The sequence below is a fragment of the Calonectris borealis genome, chromosome 1 (assembly GCF_964195595.1).
Source record: "Calonectris borealis chromosome 1, bCalBor7.hap1.2, whole genome shotgun sequence".
Lineage (NCBI taxonomy): Eukaryota > Metazoa > Chordata > Aves > Procellariiformes > Procellariidae > Calonectris > Calonectris borealis.
The window spans coordinates 69,409,454-69,428,344 of record NC_134312.1 but is presented as its reverse complement, the minus strand read 5'-3'; the positions used below and the strand labels follow the sequence as shown (position 1 = coordinate 69,428,344).

At 39.5% G+C, this 18,891-nt stretch overlaps 1 protein-coding gene across 1 annotated transcript in view; it reads right to left on the bottom strand.

Annotated features, from left to right (window-relative positions):
• Nucleotides 1-18,891, bottom strand: part of CACNA1C (calcium voltage-gated channel subunit alpha1 C) — a 208,888-nt gene that overhangs the window by 156,769 nt on the left and 33,228 nt on the right. Inside the window, exon 5 of the mRNA XM_075168159.1 lies at nt 18,415-18,611. Coding sequence (XP_075024260.1) covers nt 18,415-18,611 — 197 coding nt within the window. The remainder of the gene's footprint in view (nt 1-18,414; nt 18,612-18,891) is intronic.

The window sequence follows — 18,891 nt, the reverse complement described above, 5'->3', positions numbered from 1 at the left end:
TTCATCCCACATAACCAAAAAGTAGACACCTCTGGTGTAAAACACATCACTGCTTTAAAGAGAACAAAACATCATGGTATATAAAGATGGAAGCAAATATTCACCTGAAATCACAGTGGAGAAATCAGGCAGGCAAAACCTAACTACCCAAGCTGGAATTAAGTAAAGAAATGAGACTTCTCTTCTACAAAGAACACCGCTATCTATATAAAGCAATCCACACAAACAATAAGTATGGATGACTTTGAAAAACTGCTATAAGAATTCACCAGCACAGGCACAATGATGACTCGACTTCCCTCTAATTATGATAGATGGTGATAAAAGTCTCAGCTGTATGGTATTTATCTTCAACAGGTTTTTTTCGTCAGCCAGGAAAGTCAGCTAGAAAAGTAGAACTTCTCAAAGCTGTAGTACAAGTGAATCCTAAATAGCAAATGCCAGGGTGCCAGGTACAGAATTCAGGTGCCTGTCCTTTTGTACTACTCTGGCATGAAGAAATTTCCAGATGGCAAGAAGCTTCCATCATGGCCTAGTAAAGTATATAACCACAGTATAGTGTACTCTGGCTATTCCCAATGCCTGCATGATTGCATAATGATTGTACCAGCTAGCATCAGCACAAATGAGTCCCAAAAAATAGACCTGCATTCTGGTACAGCACAACATTTGAGACTTCTCAGACCGAACATTTAGGAGGTCAGCTTTTCATCTCCTTTTTATTGCCCAGTCATATACGTAACAGAGAAGCTGAGAGGCAGAGACGGTGACAGCTTCTCAAGCGTGGAGAAACCATCAGTATTTCGCAGACAGCTGAGCATTTACTGTCTCTCTGTTGCTGGACTCCCTATGTTTGGTGCTCTCACGTCTCATTTTGTTTAGTAGAAGGTGAGATTATTCCTTACATTGTAGGACTCAGCCACAGATGACAGGAATGCATGTTATATGTTGATATAACATTAGGTATTTGGTAAATTACGTTAAAAAAATCCTTTGATAAGGAGATGGTGCATTGTGAGCTTACTGTTTGCTCTTGAAAAACATCTGCAGGAGAAATGCAGAGACACAGGCTGTTTGGCAGAGGTTGGGGAAAAAAAAGAAATAAACTTACTCAAAACAGTAACAGCAACATATCAACGTTTAAGAAACATTGAATTCTTGGCTAGGATTGTATCCTTCCAAATATCTGGAAATGCTTCGTCCAAATGGAAGTATCCTAGAAGTCCAGGATGGACCGTCCTCAACTGAACAATGCTCCCATGCAGTTATCATTAAAAACCTTGCACCTGTGTTTGAAACAGCTTCCTGGAAACTTATCATCATTCTGCAAATGTGTAGCTATTAATCACGTGTGTATGCATACGTATGTCCTGTTGACTGCAGCTGGAGGCTTTCTCTACAGGCGTAACTTAGGTGGTAGAGCTGATTTTTCCTAATTATGCTATTGAAGTGGAGAAGCTGCAGAGGGTCATGACAAGATCAGAAGGAGTGTTGCCATTTGCACACTCCTGAGTGCAGAAAACGAGGTCTGCAAAATATATTTTGTACTGTTGTCTACTGTGAACAGAAAAGGGTTCAGTTATAGGTTCCTTTCTAGGATGGACAATACAACTCATGATACACAGTTCAGCAATCTGGTCACTGAGTGCACCACTTCTTCCCGAGTGTTTACTATTAACCATATGAATCTCAACAGAAAAGGTGGATCATCTTCTAAATGTACAGTTCTGAACAAAGACTATCAGCCAGTGTAGGTCTGTATTATAATATTCCAGCTACAGTAGTCAAGGTGATTGCAACCTGATGTCAACTCTAGCACGTATGGGACAATTGTTAGGTCAGCTGGAAGCACAGCATTAGTGGGAATCTGCCAGATTGTCATTTATAGAAATAATTCCGCTTTCTGAGTCAAACTGCCTGACCTTTCACAGCTCACATCTCAACGCTCACATCTCACTACTCTCAACAGTGAGAAAGTTGGTACATTTCTGAACATTAATGCATCATCTCTCAGAGACCTCAGAGATAAGGATCTTGGACTCCTTCTCATGATTTGCTACATACCCTCTCTGGCATTGCGGGGACATCATTTTGGCTCACTACGCTTCAGCTTTCCAATCTGCAAAGTGGGATACTACCTTGCTTTACTGGGTACTGCCAAAGAAACCACTCAGCATCATGATGAAAAGAGGGTGTCCTGGTTTTGGCTGGGATGGAGTTGATTTTCTTCCTATTAACTGGTATAGTGCTGTGTTTTGGATGTAGTGTGAGAATAATGTTGATACACACTGATATTTTGGTTGTTGCTAGGTATTGTTTACGCTAGTCAAGGACTTTTTATCTTCCCATGCCCTGCCAGATGTGCAGGGAGCTGGGAGGGAGCGTGGCCAGGACAGCTGGCCCAGCTGGCCAATAGGCTATTCCATACCATATGATGTCATGCTCAGCATATAAGGCTGGGTGAAGAAGAAGGAGGGGGGGTGTTCGGAGTGATGGCGTTTGTCTTCCCAAGTAACTGTTACGTGTGATGGAGCCCTGCTTTCCTGGCGATGACTGAACACCTGCCTGCCGATGGAAGTAGTGAATGAATTCCTTGTTTTGCTTTGCTTGCACGCGCGGCTTTTGCTTTCCTTATTAAACTGTCTTTATCTCAACCCACGAGTTTTCTCACTTTTACCCTTCTGATTCTCTCCCCCATCCCACCCGGCGGGGGGGGGTAAGCGAGCAGCTGCGTGGTGCTCAGTGGCTGGCTGGGGTTAAACTATGACAGAGGGTATTTCAGCACATTTAAGGTCTGATGGATCTTGTGCGCTGGGGAAGAGCTCTTCCTTTGCCAAACATCCTTAACTGCTATCATGACTATAGCATTTCAACATCCAGTTGAAGGCTTTTCTCTCAATGATACAAATAATATCCTAGAATTAGCACCAGGATTTTTAATTCTGTAGTTTGCTGATCACAATTACAATCAGCAGTTTAAGTCTATTTATCTCTATAAATAGACCTTTGTGCCTATGTCTTTTGGTTCTTCAGAAGACATAGGTGAAGACATATTGGTAAAGCCACAGGAGATATGCATGCTTTACTTGTTTAGAGAATTTTTTTCTCCCCAGGGATAATAGTCTGGCACATTTTGCAAGTATCTCATTCATTACACAGGCATCATAGTCCAAAGATAATGTTAGACACATATTATCTATTAACATAATGGTTAGGCATCACCAAGCGTGGAGGTCTTTCAGTCACTTAATGGGAGGGGTAGACACCGTTCACTAAATTCTGCTGACTTTACAATTCACACACCCACACCCTAACACTTTGTGCCAAATGTCTTTCAAAAATAACAAAGTTACAGGAAAAGTTTAATCCATCATACAAGGGCAGCTGTCACTGGAAAGCAGCAAGCTGAAGGAAAAAATGAAGTCTGTCTTGTTCAGTGCACAATAATGGAGAGCTGCAGCTTAATGGAAAGTAAGTTAGCTAGGATACCAAGGCTAGGCTTCTATTTCTTGAATAAATTGCTAATTGATTTCTAATTACTATAGAATGTTATGATAGCCTTTTTAAAATACAAGTCAAGTGCTTCAAGTATTCTATAATGAAGTGTATAACCTGTCACAAAGTAACATTAATCAAGAGGAGCAGAGTACCCAAGAAAATTAAAGGGCAGTAAATTTGGAAATTTTGTGTAGAAATGTTATTTTATGTAGCCTATCTGTGGAATTCACTGCCTCAGGAAATGATCTAGCCAAATGTAATGGTTATGGCCAGCAGCAAGATCTTTAGTTGAAACCAAGTCTTTCTTGTAATGATATAAAATTGGAGAATATTGGGAGCTGGAGACAGCAGAAAGTAGAGGTAACAATTGTCACTGAATATATCTTCCTACTTGAAGCCTTCATTTTGAAAACCATCTTTTTCAGAAAAGTACTTAAGCATAGAAGTGATTTCCTCAGCTTATATCAAAGATCAAATGGTAGCCTACTGGCAGGCATGGCTCAGGTGATACATAAAGGGCCATGCATATACTAATGTGAGATTTAGATATTGATCGTTGATCAACTACAAAGTAAAGATGTTTGGATTAAAACATACATTTTCCTTTCCCACTCCCTCTTTCCTTGTCTTCCCACGAATATTTGGGTGAATGCATTTCATTCACACATATATTTATGGAACTACAACTTTAAACTCTGCTTAAACAACACTAGAAACTTTTTTTTTTGTGGGATGATACACTGTTTTGTACTGTGAGGGAAAAATGTTTTCCACCAAGTTTTTAGTCAGAACTCAGGTACAAAAACAATTAAAATAAACAGAGGCTGGAACTTCACCCTTCACAGCTATGGCTGTATTGAGAATATTAAAGAAAAAAAAATAAATCTACATTATAGACAGTCAGTAAATCCTACATCTCAGGCAAGGGCTATGTGGCCTAGAAAGGAAAGTACTCCTACTCTTCTATTATTTCTTTGGCTTCCATTATATCTTTGCGCTGCTTTTACGATCGTTAAAGCTTTGCTTTGTCTCTGAAACTTCATAGACTGACTAAAATGCTTTGCATTCATACAGATCAAAAAAGGTCTCATAAAACCCTTCATGTAACCCTTCAGAAGTAACTAAGGTGGGGTGAATTTCCCGGAAAGTTTCCAGATAAATTTGTCCAGTGAAGAAAAAAAACTTTGAAAGATTCATTTTTCTACCTTTCCTCATGCTAAATATATTACATCAGCAGAAATATCAGAGGAACAAAATATTCAACCCAAATGAGAAAAAGCATATTGCTGACAGTTCCTAAGATCATCCAACTAAGAACTGTAACTGGTGATAGCATGATTTTTGAGGCTGCTCTGCAAACAAAAAAGAAACTCTTTGTTCAATGAATCATTCTCTTCTGGTTAACTTCTCAACTGCAGAGCCAATTTGGGCTTAAGAACACCTTGGCTCTGCAGTACTTGCAGTCTTTGCCTTGAAAGCTCTTGTTAGTAGTCAGAGCAGGCAGGAGACTTGTGATGTGAAGGTTTGACTCCTTTCTTTCTCTCAACTTCTTCTCCTAAGAGATCTAACACGTTTGACAACTGTCTCTTTAGTGGTCTTGCTCTTAAATAACTTGTAGGTAGGTAATCGGACTGTGACTATTGAGACCGTGACACAAATAAACCAACTCCTAAATATGCAAAAATTTAGTATGGTTGGTTAGCTGTGGTAACAAATCCTGCACACTGTATTTTTCTCTGATCTCTAAACAGTACACTCCTTATGTTATACTGTTTTTTTTTCATTTAATACTTGTAATAAATATATTAATTATGCATTTTGCAACTTATTTTAAGCCCCACTGCTCTTAATATTGTTTTTAACAAGGAAATTACTCATTGTTATTCACAATTTCTAACTTTTTCACAAAACTATAAATGCTTAAAAGAAGCCCCAGAAAGATTTCAGTGAGGTGACAGAGAACTAAAAGTACAGTAGAAAGGGACACAGTACTAAAATTGACTTGCTATCTATGTTAGGCTCCATAAGCACTTTTTCCAACCTGTGGGGCAAACTGTGGGATTGCTTCTTTAGCACTGAAATCGTACATATCCTGAATCTGCTGACTTGTTTGGAGCCTGAATGGTGTGAGGCTGCTGCATATCATGTCAATAAAGACATGAAAAAAGCACATTTTTATTTGAGAAATTTCTGGCTAGTCTCCACATACACCTCAAGTAACCCTATACACAACATGTGTCCATCTGACTTCACCATTCACAGAAGGAGCAAGAAAAGGATCATATTTCCTATTACCCATCATATATCCTTAAAGCTGGATTTAGACTTAGTGCATTATTATCCTAAGGACGAAGATTCCACCTTGCAGATCTTTCAATATTCAAAATATTTAAAATCTAATTAGTTGTCTTTGCTTGGTTAGTTTTTAATCCAGTACTCATGTATGTGCATAATTTAAGTCATATGAATAATTCCATTGAAGTCAATGGTCAATATTACTGTTAACAGCAGAAACGAACTGATATGCATAAGTGCTTTGCTTGAATGGGATGTGGCACAGGATTGGGAGAAATATATAAGGAGCTCATTTTCTGAAATTTCCTGGGAAAAATTAGAAGTTTAATGTACATAGTGATTAAAAAATGACAGAAAGATTTAAGCATTTTGGTCTAGATATTCTAGTGCATCCTGAGAAGTATTATCATTTATCTTGTCAACCTGAAATACTCTTTCAGCCTTCCTGAGTCTTTAAGACAGGTGATAAGGAGTGGGAATTTAAGGTCTCAGAGCTGACTCAAGGCAAAAGGACAGAGATGATAGAGGTAAAAAACCTTGTAATAAGCAAAAATATAAAACCTAAAATAAACTAGACTTACTTTTATAGACTTAGGAACAATGGAATAAAATTGGTTCTGAGTGGCTTAAAATATAAGCAAAGGACTCCAGATGCCTTTGCTCTTATTCTGGGTAGAATTTCTTTCTAAACATCAGCATCCTAATAGTCTTAAGGGGACTCCAAGCCACAGTTGCTCCTTATGACTGTTCTGAAATACTCCGCATTTTATAGCTGGCACTATCAGATGGATGCAAAGGAGAGCCTGGAAAGTTCAACCCAGCTTCAGTCTGAACTGATGACACTCAAAGGAAGGAGCAGCACTTGATCAGTTGCTCCTGTTAAAAATTTTTTTTTTTGAGAATCACATTTCTTTTATTTTGAAGTACTGAAGGAGAGGGCAAATTTCAAGCTCAGTTGTTCTCTCCAAGCACTTATTTTTAAGGTTTTGCTTACAGTGTTACCTCAATTATGGAATTTTACAAATTCCGTGTGTGCATTCTATATGTACATGTAGACATCTACAACCCTTTTTCAGAGTGTCTTCATGAGAAAGGCAAGACAGAGCTGGATGAAGAAAAGTGCACAGGGATCATGAACCAGGGCAGAGAATGCTCCAGACAGGTTATTCTGCTATACGGTCACTGTAGGATAAAATCCAATAACATAGGCAAGATTCATCATACATGGGCAGTGGGAAGAATAATAAGATTCCTATGTGTACCTTGGTTCCCCAGTTGTTCTGTATGCTCTGTAGTGATGGAAAGAGCAAATTAAAATTCCAGTCTGAGCTAGAAATATTGGCAAATCTCTGCAGGACCTAAATAGAGCCATTAACTGAGAAAGGACTGCCTCTATGAGGACAATAGAAACATCAAGGGAAGAGGTTAATTTGCAACAGAGGACCCTTGAGAAAGAAACTACAGCAATGGAAGATGAGTCCAGAAGGGGAAGGGGGCAGACAGATCTGAGAAGATGGAGTCTGCAGGGGTTGCTTTTTCACCCCTGTTAACAAAGACTATGTTGAATCTGCTGTAGATGTCCTCGCCCAAGTGCACCTGCTCTGATCCAGGTGAACTGTAATTCTGGTTTATTTTAGAAAATCTTTGGGTATAGCTACAGTTCATTGCTATGCTGCCTGATCTCCCTGACAAGAGGGTGAATTCTCCAGAACTGACCAAGCTTCCCACACAGCACTATAGAGAAGACAAGTGAAAGCAGTGCTGGGCTGAACTTCAGAGTCATGACAGCACACACTCCCGCAAAAGATACACCTTGACTGGCTTGAACTTCTTGGGGAGACTGTGTAAAGGCAGGAGTCCTGCAGAAGAGCCCTACCAGGCTACTGCAGCCAGTGCAAGAACAAGGCTGGAGCAGAGATCTAGAAGCACTGCCTTATAACCATGTCAGCTGCTTGATGGCAAAGTGAAAAATTGTAAAATAGCTGTTTGAGCTTCTCTGAAATTATACAATCACAGTGGAATGCCATTTTGCTGTTATATGAACTCCATTCCATGAAGAACACATAAAAGATGTGAAGCAAACTGTATTTGCTTTTTGTTGCTTACAGTATGCGGGAAGTGCATTGCTACCAGTAGAATTTGCCAAGCTTATTTCTTTATGACAGCACTGAGTCATATTTTCATCACTCATTAAATACTGGCCCCACATTTTCAAGAATATGCACACTTTTTCATCTGGGAAGGACTGTATAAAGTCTGAGACACATATAAAAAATCCCAACTTTCAACGACCTAGCCCTGGATTACTGATACTGTATGCTGACAATGAATCCTTCCACTGTGTTTTTTAGCCCTCAGAATATAACCACTGGACTCCACAACATTATTTCATTCTTTAGTAAAGTTCTAATTCATATTTCAGCGTTTTTTTCAGGGTGCACATTGTTTTTTGCAGTCAGCTGTTCTTTAACAGACTGAGCGATTATGGGAAATATAAGGTCTCTGTCTGAGAGTGGGAAGAGAATTAAAACTTGCATTCAAATACCACCAGGTCAAAATGTCTGTGGCACACAATGATTGAGCTGAACTGTTTTTCCACTGCAAGCTATTTCTGTTGAAAATGCTTACTGCTCCCATACTTCTCTGGCACAGTAGTTTGTGTTTGCTGGAGAGGTAGGGGGGCAATATTGACTTGGGTGTGTTTACTACTGTCTTAATTAAATCTACAATTTTAAATGGCCTTCACATAAGTTTACTGTACAACTTCGGCTGATGGCAAAGGCCACTGGCATTTGACTTCACACTTTTCATTTCAAAATCAAGGAAAAAAGTTAGGCTCTCCCTTGACTTAAAGAAAGCAGCAGTGTTACTGGGTTTTGTTTTCACAAAGTTGCAACATTTATTAGCACTAGTAATGTTCCAAAGGGACATGGATTACCATGGCAAACCAACTATCTGAAAAGTGGATTTTGCTGACAAAATCTCAGCATATAAAATTTTGCTAGTGCAAGTACCACTGGGAAATTCCTATAGTCAACTATACTAGGGGAGAGAAAAAAGAAATAATCAGGAAACTACCAGCTCCCATCCCAACTGTACTCTTTGTGTTTTCTTGTGGGAAATTCTCTATTTTTCTGTGAGAACTGGAGGGGGCTATGTACCTCTGCAGCATGTTTGGCAATACAGGGATTCTGAACTCCCGCTGAAAACATTAGTTACACAGTGAGAATTCCTTACATCAAAGACAAATTCTGAGCCATCAAAGACAAATTCTGAGCTCCAATAAGCCTCCTGCTTTGCCAGCTTACTCTCTTTCTCCAGGTTGAATATGTAAAAGAGAAAAAAAATAATTAAATGTATTTCAATTCAGTTTAGCATAGAACATGTTACCCAAAAGTGAAATATTGAAATTCAATAGTGAAATTATTGCCAAGTGATAAAGCAACTCACATTCTAGAGTGTGCTGGAACTGTTGCACTTTGAGGATGTAAATAATTCTCTCTAAACTATTCCCTCAAAAGTTGTTGTTTGTTTTTTTTTTTTCAGTGGTGGCTCACTCTCTGTCTGCATTGAGGTTGACTGCATCATACAGACCAGCTGGGAAAGAACAGGCCACATACCGACCCACGCAGAGCTCTTAAAGACACTAGGCCCAGACTAAGCAGGTCTTCAGGTCTTTCCTCAAACATACCCTGGAGTCTCGTATGCCAAGCCCTTGCTCTTGGTCCATTCTGGTTGTTGATATAGACGGCTGACAGACCATTTTCCCTACCTCTTCCCTACTCAACAGCTAACATCAATAGTGACATTACTTATTACACTTCTTCTTATATAAGTGTCTTCTTATTACACTACCCTTCTTGGTTCCTGAACAGTAGATCTACTTAGAGGAGATTCATGTCATTGGTCCATCTGCAGTGTTCTGCCAAACTCAGGTCCCTATATGGGTAACAGCACCCATTAAGGCTCTCCGTTCTCTCACATGACCGATTACGTGAGTGGATTAGCTTGTTGGATGAATTTGCAATTTGCAGAAATGCCATGTAGTGACCTCCAAAAATTATTTGGACTTGTGTGACTTAATCAGGATTTGAATTCAGGCCTCCAGAGGCAGAAGTCATAGAGCCTGTGTGAGTTGCCTTGTTCCCATGTAAGTGTGTATAGCTTTTTTTCCCCTTTAAAAGGAAAAGGTTGATCTGTGAAAAAGTCTTCCAAAAGCCCAAAGGCTATTTAGCCACAGGGCTGATAGTTCTTTCATTACAGCTATCGCAGCAGTTCCATCTCTTACTGCTGCTCAGTTATTTAAAAACCTTTCATCTTTTAAAGGCTTTGGAAATTCACTCCGAAAGAATAAAGTGCTGATTTCAAGCATGAAAATACTCCCTAGGATGGTGGGTTTCCAAATCTAAAGATTTCATTTCATGTTAGAATTCTGGGCTTTCCCTTCCTGTCTCTGTTTATTTTGTATTTACATTTGCACAGCTGATTATCCAGAAAGGATGTTCTGCCTGTTTTACTGTACTGCTGTTTTATAACTTCTTCTATTTATCTCAGTGCAGACTGATAGCAAATTCTACCACAAGTATATCAGAACAGCACTGATTGCTGCATGCACAGAAATACACAAGCACATATTGTTCATAGATTTACATAGTCAATTAAGTCCTTAAAAATAAAGATAATGAAAAACAGTACTGTAAGCTGTAGATAATCACTACCTTCTTTACTAAGTGGAGGCATGACTGTCGATTCTTTTTTTGCACTTGATCAGTATATCCCAGTTTCCTTTGTAGCCAGTTCCCAATCTATGATATTCCTATAAATCCATTATACATTTTAGATGATGAATCCCATTTTCAGTTGTGAAATCACACCCAAAAGTCTCAAATAAAATGTACAATATCTAGAACTCAAAGCACACAGCTGATAAACATTCATCTTACAGGCACACTAGCCACTCCCAGATATTGTATAAGTGCTAGAAGTTCACTGGAGAAACTACTATCAAAGAGCCTGACTGAGGTGCAACTGCATTATTGGCAGACAAGACTGCCCCTTCTCTTTTTCTTGTAAATCTTATCAGCAGCACCAAGTAGGCAAGATCAGCACGATGTGTAGGACTGATTTCTTCTAGATATGCTTTAAAAATCCACAGTGTGGATGTTCTGTGGTAAATATTCCTCTGACTGAGTCCTAAAACCTTGATTTTCTACTTCTGGTCACTTTGCATCTTCAGGGAGATGTGCCCGATATTGTTTTTAGGCCTCCAATTTGGGTGCAGTTCAGAGGATTAATGTTAGAAGGAGACAGCTCTAGAGGAGGTCATGGGCACAGCTAAACTATATGCTCATGAGGGCATGACCACCCATCATACTGAGCCCTCCAGTCCTGCTCAGGCAGAAATCCCACTGAAATCAATGAATAAAGACAATATGAGTGGACCAATTCTCTTTGCAGGCAGGAAAGACTTATCACTCACAGTAAGATTGGTGAGGGATTAGTTGTATTGCCCTTTGTCTTGAAAACAAGATGTTAAAACAAATTAATCTCAAAATAAACATGAGTTTTATAAATAGTCAGTTCTAGAGCCACCACTTGTGTTCTGACCTTGGGCATATTCCCCAGTCTTTTTCTTTCCCAGGGTCTAGATAATGAACCAAAGTCCCTTATTTGTGACTCTGTCTAGTGGATATGGGTCCAAACTTAACAACTCTTAAGTTGATAGTTTCAGAACGCAACGATCATTAGTTCTTGAAAAACTGGTAGTAGGGCCCAAGCAGTGCACCCACAAACAGAGGCACTCAAAATAATAAGTCATATAGAAGTGTCCCAATAGCTTAGCTCTTAATTTTATAGCTCTGGGATAAAAAATTAAAGATAAGAAAGGTCTCTGTGGTGATTAGACAGCAGCAATTAGGAAAAAGCCTAAAGAAGGACAAAAGAAGAAAAACAGAGAAAGGGCAACAGAAAGACAGGGCTATTAAAGAGGTCCTTCCCACACAGGAGCGCTGGGCAGAGGGTCTCCACTAACACCTCCCCATAACCAACCCGAAGAAGCTTATTTTTAATGGAAAGTTTCTTTCCATATAGAGGAAGAGGGCTGAGAGGTCCAAAGTTGAGGTCTGAAGGGCCCATGAAAACTTCGTTTCACACAATATGTGCCTATTTTGCATTGAACAAATGTTCAGCGGCAGGTTTTTGTGGCAGGTGGCAACTAGCAAGTCACCGCTGTTACTGGCTTTCAAAGCAGCAGTACAGGCAACCGTGACAGTGGCACGTGCAGTTGTTCATGAGAAAAAGGAAAACAGATTTGGGTCAGCATTTATGCAAATTAGGTGTGGACACTGCTTTTTCAGTGCATTAATGCTGTGGCCCTTCGGCGCTCTGAACTATGGGCCCTCTCCCCTTACCCACCACTGTTACAGCAGATGGAGATGAAATAACCTCTGCAGTCACAGAGATGGGTTGCTCATACTTGCATGCTTATTCTTTGCAAATTTTTCACATCCATGCAAAACACTGCCAAAAAGATGATTAAAAAACCTCAACCCCACAACAATAAAAGCCCAACATTTTCTTGGAGGGGTGGGGGTGGATGGGGAATAAACACCATGGAAACATGTAGACAGATATATTCTTAGAATCAGATCATTCTCTTGTGTGGAAAGCCTTACTAATTCAAGCCTAAGTGCTGCAAGAATAAAGGGTTAGAAGGAAAAACACAGCTGGTGAAAATTGGGGGTTGTGGCTCTGCGTTTAATGTCTTCCACTTTGTGGCATTATCTCTGTATTCCTCACAACATCTTCCTCATTGGCTGCAATAGGCTGTGGGGGGATAAGAAAAGCTCACAAGATATGTCAATGCTGTCAGAAAAGTAAATTATATCTGTTGTCCCGTTCTTTTCGTTTATTTCATGATAGGAATTGTAAGGGTGACTGTGAGCTCCAATTTCAAGCTCATTTAGTGACTCTTGGAAGTATGATCTCACAGATTCAGAGATGGAAGCATCTTCCAGGACAGCCTGTTTAACCCACTGCATCTATATATGCTAGTCTAATGCTGTCCTTGGGGATGTGAAGCTTCTGAATGTTTTCACCGATTCAACCTCACTACATGTGGCTCTCACCACATTGTGGTGGCTCTACTGCACTATTTCAGAGTACTAAAATGTTTTCGTGCCTAGGGGCTGGGCAAGCCTATCAAGGATTGTTCAGTTAAATTTCAGGGAGTCAACTTATTACGTGCCAGTTCAGGCATCTCTTCCAGGGACAGGTTAGTGCCCTGGATCTCATCCAGAGCTGGCTTTAGTCCATCTAGAATAATACCACACTCTTTAGTTTACAGTTAGATCCTTGAGGTAAACAGTCCCTGGAGGCACTGCATGTTTTTTTCAGAGATCAACAAAGTATTCTGAAGCATTGTCCAAATGACATGGTACAAAACCAATACTCCAAAAATAATAGCAGGTTCAAGGCTGCTAGTTATTAATAATCATCAAGCAGGTCAAGTAGAATTCAAGCTGTAATGGGCGATCTGTACAGAGAACATCTCAGGGCCAGGTTCTCCACTACCCAGCAGTATGAATAGCCCAATGCAACAACGTATGGTTGCGTTTTGCACTTGCTCTGCACTCTGTTTTCATATATATAGGCGATTGCTTAGATGCAGGGAAGTGGAGAGACCAGGCACATAAAACTGAGGCTGCAGTGGGCAGTTTTGCATGCAGTGTCACAGGGCTCCAGCTGCAGAAAGCAGATTTCACACAAAGTTGGAAGCCTTTCTAGAGACAGGGCACTGTCCGAATTGTATTTAACTCGGAAGCGAAGCTTCCCCTGAAGGACAGTAACAAACTGATTAAAAATAATTAAAAATAAGCCCCATTACGGAAAGTTGAAAGAACTGAATCTGCTCAGATTAGAAAAAGATTAAGGGAAGACAACAAATGCCTACAAATACTTAAACAGGATGTTACAAACGGCACAGGGATTAATTTTTGTCCTTAGTCAACAAGACAATAAGAAATAATGGACTGCAGCAGAGCCTGATTACAAAATACCAGATGACTCAATTTGTAACATTTGGATTTGCATCTGCTGCTGGAAGTTCCCAAGACTGAGGGGTCTTCAGAAATGGGTCTTGGTGCCTGCACAAAGGAGCTAGCTGCTAATGCTGGCTGATCATACATTAAGAAGAGTTTTGAGAATAGTAAGCTCAATATTTCTACAATGCATCAGAAAAATTATGATGTGACATATCGTAAGAAGTGCCTGTCAACTCAAATGATTCTATGAACTGACTGCATGTGAGAGAAAGCCTGGCAGTTATACTGGGACCAAGTAAACCTTGTAAGACTGAGGCATTGTAGGAGGTGTGCTCCTATGAACGCTTAATGCTCCCTTCAACAAAGATCAATTCTTCAGCGACGAGTCAACAAAGTTGTTTTGCACAGATTTTCCTCCTGTCAAATATAGTTATTTTACATTAATAATTTGGCTCCTTATAAGTAATTATCTTACCTGCCACTATAGCAGTGTCAAACTCTTTTCCCTAACATTTTTCTTTCACATTTCAAAAGAAACCAATCTACTCACAAGTCTTATCTGCTGAGCGAGAGAGGAGATTGGAAAGTGTATCGATCTTATTGATGTGAAGTCCTTCTAGGGAATAAAAGTTTATTGCTTTCCTGTCTCTGATTATCTTTTTGTGAGGATGTGGATCACAGGCTGGGAAATAGTACTCCATAAGAGAGGAGACAGGCTTCACTACAGATGTGAAAAGCTGAAGGAGGCATGAGGAGAAGCATGAAGAAGGAAGCAGGAAATTGAAGGTAAAATTTGAAGAGCTACTAGAGTGGATTAGGATTCCAGGGCTTGTGGAAGGTCGTACAGCTTTCTAACTTTTAAACATGCAGGTTTAACCTTGCGAAGTGTGGCACAAGACAGACATAGGTTCCATGAAATTACTAGTTTATTTTTCAGGGCAACATGCTGAAATGTGCTAAGCTCCCTCCATTCCCACTGAGAGGAATGCAGAGATCTAGGTACCTTTCAAAAGCTGTTTTTCAGAAAATAGGAAGATATAACTGAAAAGCACTTATAGAAAAGTTCAAACCAAGGGAATTGCTCCATTGGCTAAACATTTCCAGCTAAGTAATTCAGCCCAGAGCTTTATCTCTTGTTCTACTGAGTTTTAGGTCAGGCTCTTATTTTCAAGTTTAAGGAGGGAACAAAGAAAACTCCCTACATCCACATGTATGTCCTTGGAAGACTATCACAACAGACACCAAGGCCCTGATTAGGCATCTCTAAGTCCTCATGTTGTACACATGACTGCATGTGGAAAATCTCAACAGCATGATCAAGATTTTACAAAGTAGAAGGTGACATCCTGACCTTTTGAAATTAATTGGAATTTTGCCATTGACCTCAGTAGAACCAGATTCAAACCTTGGTATCTACTCTGAATTGCAGAGGAGCTAAGAACCTAACAGTCTGCTTGAACTTTGAATGCTCAGCACTTTTAATATTAACCCATTAGCTTACATCATTAAGTTTAAGCAATGACTTCTGAAAATCATCACCTAAAATTTTCTGCTGCAAAATTGTCTGATTTGCAGACAACATTTTCTTATACCATTCTTTAATCTGTACTTTCCTTTCAGCGTAAAATGGACAACCAATGCTCTATCTCAGGATGTAGTTGGAAAAAGAGGATGTTTAAGTCTGGATTTCTAATTTAATTAACTGTGCAGATTTATTTCCTAAAAAAGCAAATTTTAATTTCCATGACCTCACTGTGGATCCAGGAGATCTTTCAAAATGTTATCTACTTGAGAAGAGAATAGCCTCCTATCTCTGCACTCTTGTGGAGATGCAGCCCCCAATGGGTTGTCTATGACAAGTCCACCCTTCCTTGGCTGAAAAGGCAAATGTCAGGGAGTAGAGTTACGTTTGAGTCAGACTTCACTAAAGAAACAGTGGCTCACAGGAAGTTTAAAATATTTATTTATATCCTACCCCACTTCCTAAAATTCTTCCTTCACTCTCAGAAATTGAAATGTTGCATCTTTTCTATTCTTTACTATCCAGAAATACTCTTCCTTTTGATCTGGCTAGCTTAAGCTGGAATGCCCTTTGCACGGACTATAAAACTTACTGTATAAACCACAGTAGATATGGTTTGAAACACCCACATGTGAAATTACAGTGTGAATGTTTAGAGACTGTTTCTACATATAAATATTAAAGCCACAATGCTCTTCATAGTGTGCCCTGTGATAATTGCCTAATCAACAACTGCCCCCAGAGTAGCACAGACCACTCTGCAGAAGGAAATACCCATCACATCTCAAATACTTTCTCTACCATATGGCAAACACTGATCAGTGCTGGCTTCTATCCATTTTGTCAATATAACTCAAAGAGGCAAAAAGTCATATGGGACAATAATACTCTTAGGATTGTTTACAGCAGCTTAACCAAGTATGTCTGTCAGCTCAGGTGTTCGGGTATTTATTCAAACTTTGTATTTCATGGTCTTTAAACATAGGTGATACGTTTTTTTCTTTACAAACTAAATTTCCTCCTCCTCTATTACTGAAATTTTATCTGCAGCTCTTATTTTTTGTAGCCTTCTCTAGGAATTGACAATTGTCTGGGAAATGACAATAACAAATACTCCTTTTGTTTCCAAAGCAAGCATTCTATCAAAACCATAATCTAAACGGCTAACTATATGGATGCCCCTAAAATAATAAACATCAATCTGTATTAATTTCAGGTCTCAGTTCACCATACTGTCTCTAAAGGAAAAAGAACAGCTGAGGAAATCAGTGAAGAAAGCTGGCTGAATACCAAGCAAAAGCCAACAGCTAAAATCCAGGTTGCTGCAGGGATGCCATAAAAAAATCAGACCATCTGCAGCAGTCATGGTAGAAAATCATTTAGCAGTGAGTATATGCTTTTGGCTCCTGTTATTAGATAACAGATAACCGAGTTCTGAATGATTCACATCCAGTCATGCAAATGACGCATGGACCCAAAAGTGTGGGGATTGGCAGGGTCTTTTATAACACGTGGCTTTGGAGAAAATTATGATAACTTGTGGATAGGTTTCACAATGCTAAATGGTATACACTGCCAAAGCTATTTTCATGGGTTTTTTCTGATATCTTTTACTCTCTCTTATTTCCCCTGAACCACCTATAGATTCTCTCAACCACACACGGACTGGAGGAATGTGAGCTGAATGTGAGCTAAATGTGATAAAAAGACAAGTATATTATATATAGCCACAGTTGAGCAGTGGAGTAGTTTTGCCCAGTTCCGTTTCTGACTTAACTTCTGTTCTTCATTATTTTATTAATCTATACCCTCTTTTCAAGTAAAGGCAATTTTTGTGCTCTGGGACACAGACTCCCCTTGTGGTTTGATCTCTGCCCTTTATCTCAGGCATTAGAAGGAAGCTAGAGTCACAATTCTAATTTAAATTTACGAGGATAAAGAGACAACTGCTAGCTGTTCCACATAGAGAATATCTATTGCAGATAAGCTAAATCTTCAAAGGGAAATCTTGTAAACGCTAACTCACTGGTGGGTAGAGGGCAGCTTCAGGCTCATGTATAAGATAGAAGCTGATGTTTATTAATAGTGCAAGCTGCCTCAGTCCAGGTTATCCTTTTGTGTGCTTTGAGTCTTCTTGAGTTAAATTCCATCATGCATTGTAGCATATCCTACCATCCTGGAGAGCAAGGTGCCATAATATGCCAGTCCTCAAAGTTAGCTGGAGTCCGGGTTAGCCTTATACAGACGGGAATGAGCTGTGTGTGAATTAAATTCCTGGACCATGACATATCGTTGCAAAAGTTGATGGCAAGACTGAATCCAGAAACATGTTTATATCTGGTTTACAGGTGAAGGCTAAATCTGATTTTAACTCCTACAGTATAATTGTATTGCCACTGAATTTCCCAATACATTAGGAATTACAAGCTAGAAACTAAAGCTATTGAAACTTCCAGAATTAGGGTAAAGGACAAGATGAGACTGCATTTAGATTAAAGATAATATCATGTTTCAGCTAAACATGTAACCATGACCGATATCAATATTAGAGTTACGAGAATTTATTCTAGTAGTATTATTATAGAAGTCATAATCAGGAGTAGTGCTGGCACGAAAAGGGATTTGTGAGGCCTTTCTTATAAAACCTACGAGCTGATCAGTGAGCCTTTGTAACATTAATGCCACGGGTAGAGCACACAGTTATCTGTCACAAATACTTCTACATCAGTAATCTGGAGATGTATGAGAGATTTCACTCCTGCAGAGAGGGTTAAAGACATTCTGCTCAACAAAGGTACATTGCAAATCTTCAAACCAATAAGCCATATGCCATCTTTCAGCATTAAAATATCAATGGAAAGTCAACATTTACATTTGATTTAACTGCGCCAGATAAACCCTTCCATTTTACCCACTAATATTCTGAGTTAATTAAAGCTCCGTGCTAGCAACCATGCCTTCATTGTATAGAACAAGCAAGAAAGCTAAAGCCCCAAAGTTTCAACATAGCCGGAGCACATGAGCAGGCCTTTCAGCTTATCATTTTCGGATACGTACCCAGTACAGTACATCTGTCCAGCCCTCCATCGTGATGCACTGAAACACCGTCAACATGGCAAAAGCAAAATTGTCAAAGTTCGTAATGCCGTGCTTAGGACCCTCCCAGCCTGCCTTGCACTCCGTGCCGTTCTGACACTGCCGCCCATGCGCAGACTGGGGGGCACAGGGAGACGGATCATCTTCTGCAGGTGTATCTTAAAGGAGAGGAGGGAGAAAACGGAGATGAAGAGAACTCATTGCTATTTGACACACTGATAAGTGAGTGAAGGATATCCGATTTTAACAAATATACATTTTGCAGTGAATTTGACAGATTTCTCTAGGAATACACAAGAAACTCTATTAATTTTAATGGGCAGAGGGATGTTTTGTTGTGCTTCGCTTTCTTTTTGTAAAAATAATGGCCAAGCTGTCAAATTTTAGAGTCAAAAGTGAAATGTCTTTCAACATGAGAGGGAACACTGGATCAAGTCT